This window comes from Cygnus olor, chromosome 4, assembly GCF_009769625.2.
Source record: "Cygnus olor isolate bCygOlo1 chromosome 4, bCygOlo1.pri.v2, whole genome shotgun sequence".
NCBI classification, from domain to species: domain Eukaryota; kingdom Metazoa; phylum Chordata; class Aves; order Anseriformes; family Anatidae; genus Cygnus; species Cygnus olor.
In genome coordinates this window covers 7,295,768-7,300,142 of record NC_049172.1, presented here as the reverse complement: position 1 = coordinate 7,300,142, position 4,375 = coordinate 7,295,768, and the positions used below count along the sequence as shown (strand labels likewise).

At 51.4% G+C, this 4,375-nt stretch overlaps 1 protein-coding gene across 1 annotated transcript; it reads right to left on the bottom strand.

The window, feature by feature from the left end:
- Window positions 1-147: 147 nt before the first annotated feature.
- LAMTOR3 (late endosomal/lysosomal adaptor, MAPK and MTOR activator 3) lies at window positions 148-4,168 on the bottom strand. The gene is made up of 7 exons (XM_040556864.1): window positions 4,070-4,168; window positions 3,867-3,914; window positions 3,707-3,741; window positions 3,534-3,592; window positions 2,566-2,699; window positions 1,523-1,586; window positions 148-937 (listed from the first exon to the last, which is right to left on the bottom strand). Exons 2-7 carry the CDS (start codon window positions 3,873-3,875, stop codon window positions 864-866), a joined length of 375 nt encoding a protein of 124 aa, XP_040412798.1. The 5' UTR covers window positions 3,876-3,914; window positions 4,070-4,168; the 3' UTR covers window positions 148-863.
- Window positions 4,169-4,375: the final 207 nt, after the last annotated feature.

The window sequence follows — 4,375 nt, the reverse complement described above, 5'->3', positions numbered from 1 at the left end:
GCCGAGGTGCACACTGGTGAGTTTTCAGCCTGTAAACTCCTGGCTTTTGTACACTTACACACAACTACGAGACCTGTTCTCTGCACAGAAAAGGTGATGCAAGATGCTGTAGAGTGTTATGGCGCAAAAGAAGAGCAGACCAGGCTCTGTCATTTAAAAATACTGATTTTTATTTATATTTACTTAGGAGAACCTAAAGGTAAATGAGCTGAGTGTCACCCGTGATGAACCCACACAAAACTAAGAGACATGAGAACTTCACAAATGTATTACACACAAAACAAAAACATGTGAATCGCTGTTCAGGTGCTTTTATGTGGGCAATAGGAAAACCCCTAAAGCAACACTGTTCATGGAAATAGCGTTCTTAATGAAAGCAGGATGCAGCCAGCACCCAGGTTAGTAAGATTCTCTCACCGAAGTATCACCAACGTAAGAAAGATGGGGTATTGGCTGATTGTACTGATACCTCGCCGCTAGCACGCTGGCCCTCACAACGCTTTCAGCCACATCTTTGATGACACCTGAGGACAAACCACCGTGCGCCTGGCTCCCTGTAAGGCAGGGGGTCTGGGGGCCACTCATCTGAGCCAACAGCACCTCGCTGGCTGAGCTAAACTCCATGGGAGCTGTGTAGTGGTCTCTCCGGTACTGCGCGATACAAGAAGCGTGGTCTAAAGTAACATCCACCGACAACACACTAGTAGATCATTTCAGATTCAGTACTATGTACAATTTACTCTTATTTAGTATACTAAGGAGCTGCGGTATTTCTTCCGAGACGTGCTATTGCACTGAGGATCATTGAATCTTTCTGTCCACCGGGCTGCAGAGGAATGCTGCACTCCGACTGTACCACCGGGCTACGAAACCTCAACAACTTGCCTCAGTTCTTCGAACAAGGGCGTGAGCTCCTTCTCTAAGCTTACAATCAGCCCTGGGAAAAGAAAATAAATGGAACATCCCATCAGGTGACACAACAGAGGGAAGCCCCTCTCCAAAACCTGTGGCTCCCTCCCCTGCCGGGCCACAGGAAGGGTTTCACTTGAGCTGTTTGTCCTTGCTGGGCAGTGCCCGCAGCCCCAGCAGGAACACCCGGCGCAGCACAATTCCCCCCTCCTCCCTTCCATCCCTTTTGCTCGCGCACAAGCCCAGGTGCCTTGCTGAAGGACTGCCCTGTCGTGCAGAACTGAGGACGGAGCTGCACGTCTCACTGCACAACACAACTTGGGACTGATGGAAAGAGACCGAGCAGCTGGTTCGTGCTGTGCAGTCACCGCCCACACAGCAAGGTTAAGCACAGGAGAAGTCAGGTGTTTCTAACAGAGTAACAACCCCAGCAAGTCACCCAGAAGCTACGAATTTCTACCCACGCATTTCCCTTCACAATACTTGGACAAAATTCACAGCAGGAGAAAAGTAAATTACCTGAATTTACATCAAGGTATATTAATTTTCAATTATTCAAACACCTGGGGCTTGAAATACCAAAATATTTTTAAAAAATCACCGTAAGACGTACCTGTATTGGCATTGCTGCTCGCGATGAAACTTACTACCAAAGGTAAGCGGTTGAACTGCACCACCTGCAAGGAGAGAGACAGAGAGCAGCGTTCAACAGCAGTGTTCACATGATGGATGCCATAGTCACAAGCACCAGCAGGGCTTACACCGCAGTGCGGGAAGCTGTGTGTGGAAGGCCTGGCATTCCCTTCCCTCTGGTGTTCTCCAGTGTTACCCGCTTGAGAGCTACCTCAGCTGCAAAAGCTGCAGAGCTCTCTGTGGGAACCACTCTCTAACAGGAGATAACAGGAGGGCTGGCAGGGTTGTTGTTTTGAAATATGATTCAATATATAGCAATGTTTTTTTCTTCCATCGATAGAGAACTTCAATCTTAAGCACATCAACAATCTAGTAGCATCAAGAGAACTGCAGCAACGTACTCATGTATGCAAACTAATTCATTCAACCGTTTATCCTCCAAACAAAACAAGATACTAGGGGCTAAACAGCGGGCTGGTTTACTGCAGCCAAAACATAAAGCTCTCAAGGCCACCAGGACTTGAGAAGGAGCAGAAGCGTAGTAGGTGACAGATTCCAGGACACAAATAACCAGTTTGTAGAAGTTATGAGTATTTCAAGCCTTTCTTGGAAGTCATATTTGCAGCAGTAACATTAACTATGAAGTAGGCTGCTCGTGCTTATTTAACTGTAGGCATCACTAATTATAAACAAATATCCTTTGCAAAAGAACATAAACCCTTCACAGCAGACTCTGAAGGCCAGCCACATCAATAGCACCTGCTGCTTATACCTGGTTGCTGTCTGTTCAGAAACTTCACCATTTTCCACCAGTGAATGGTCTCTTAAATGTTTCTCAAAACTGAGAAGTTCAACAAATACTGCAAAAGTTCAGCTTAGTCAGCTTTAAGCAGCGTGACAAAGAAAACAGAAATAGCAGCCAAGTGGAAGCCTAGCGTGCTTCAAACCACGCTCTCTCCCTTACTCAGTAAAACATACGAGGAGCTCTAGTCGCCGAGAAGAAGCCGTGCTGAGGTTACTCACCTGATACGTGTTGTAGTAACAGATGATGCTTTTGTTTTTAGAAAGTCCCAGTTTACTGCCCTGATCCGTTGCAAGGGCAAATGTGGACAAAAAGCCAGGTCGCAGGGCGTGTTCTGGAGCATTATCATTGGCAACTGGAACAGAACAAGAACATTTTTGCTTTTATACTCTCTCTCTGACTGCATCACAAATCCTTGTCTGCCAAAAGCAGATCTGGTGCTGGTGTACATGTAACGCATCATCTGCGCCTCCGCAACAAGTACAGGAAAATCCTCAAGAGCAGCGCATCGCTCAGTGCTCTGTAAGTGACCTACAGTCGCTACACAGCACCCTTCCCTGCCTGCCTTCCCCCTCACAACACACAGCCTGTGCTGGTGGCACTTCAGTTCCACATCCCACACACCCACGTGCTAAACGAAGTGATTAATGGCAAATTCCAGTCACTGAATGGAAGTGGATGAAAACATGCAAGTGCTGCTAGCTGCTTACATACTTTGGGACACAAAAAAACCCAAACCAACCAACCAAAACAACAAAAAACACATAAAACTGCAGTACTTGAATCTTTGTGTTCTTAAGTCGTTTTGCCTGCAGTATAAAAACGCCTGAAACAAGGACTGCAGAGATATGATAAAAATGAGAGCACTAAAAAGCAAAGTGAACTGTATGGCATGTAAAAGGTGGATTCAGTTGCTCCTCAACATCAACAAAGCACTGGTAAGTGCCCCGTATCTGTTGGGGGGTGACACGAAGATGTGAGCGCCTCGCGCCACATCAACTTTATTTAGTAACGAGGCGAAAGAGGAAAGCCCCCCCAGCCTACAACTACTGAGGAGTGCCTAGAGTAAGTTTAAACACACGCATAAGGAACTATTGAGGTAGAGGAAGCACAAGCGGTGCAGTTCGTGGCGCTGAGGCGCCGGGCAGGGCGTCTCGCGGCACCTGCCGCCCCCTGGCGCTGCGGTTACCTTTAATGACGGGCACCCCGTCCCTGTCCGACACCACGATGGCGTGAAGGCCTTCCACGCTGCGGGACACGAAGCGACACGGCGTCAAAAACACAAGAATTACCAGAAAAAAAAACGTATTTTTATCTGAAAAAGCGCACGAGGGAGGAGAAATATTCTCGCCCCCGCCTTACCTGGGCAGCTTCTTGTAGAGGAACCTCTTCAGGTCCTGCGGGGACAGAGAGCGGCGTGACAGGACCAGGACCGGCATCGGCACCCCCCCCTCACCGCCCGCCAACGCCCGTCCGCGCGCCCCAACGGCCGCCCCCCAACCCCAACGGCCGCCCCGCTTACGTCGGCCATGTTCGGCGGCCTCCCGGCGCTGCTGCCACCTCCGCCGGCCTGCGGGACGAGAGGCGGAACGGTCAGCCCCGCGCGTGCCCCCCCCGCCCCGCCGCCGTGGTGCGCTCCCCTCACGGGACGGGGGTGGCGGCCGGGCGGGACCACCGCGGCGCCGCGGGGGGGGGGGGGGGGGGGGGGGACGGACTCCGCCCTACCTGCCGGTCGGCGAGCCGCCGCTGCCGCTCCCAGCGCCTCTCACGTGATGGCAGCCGGGAGCACCGCCCCGCTACGGGGAGGCGGCGGGGCCGAAAAGGGGAGGGAGGGGACGGCGCTTGGGGGAGGCGCAGCGCCACCAGTCCGGCGGGGCTCCGTCAGTCAGTCTGTCAGTCTGTCAGTCTGTCAGAGCTCGACGGGGAAGACGCTGCCCGTCGGCTTTTGTGGGGCTTTGGGAACCATTCCTCGTCGAACCCTGGCCCGCTCACTTACTGCGCTAGTCCCTAACACACCAAAAATGTGCAAAC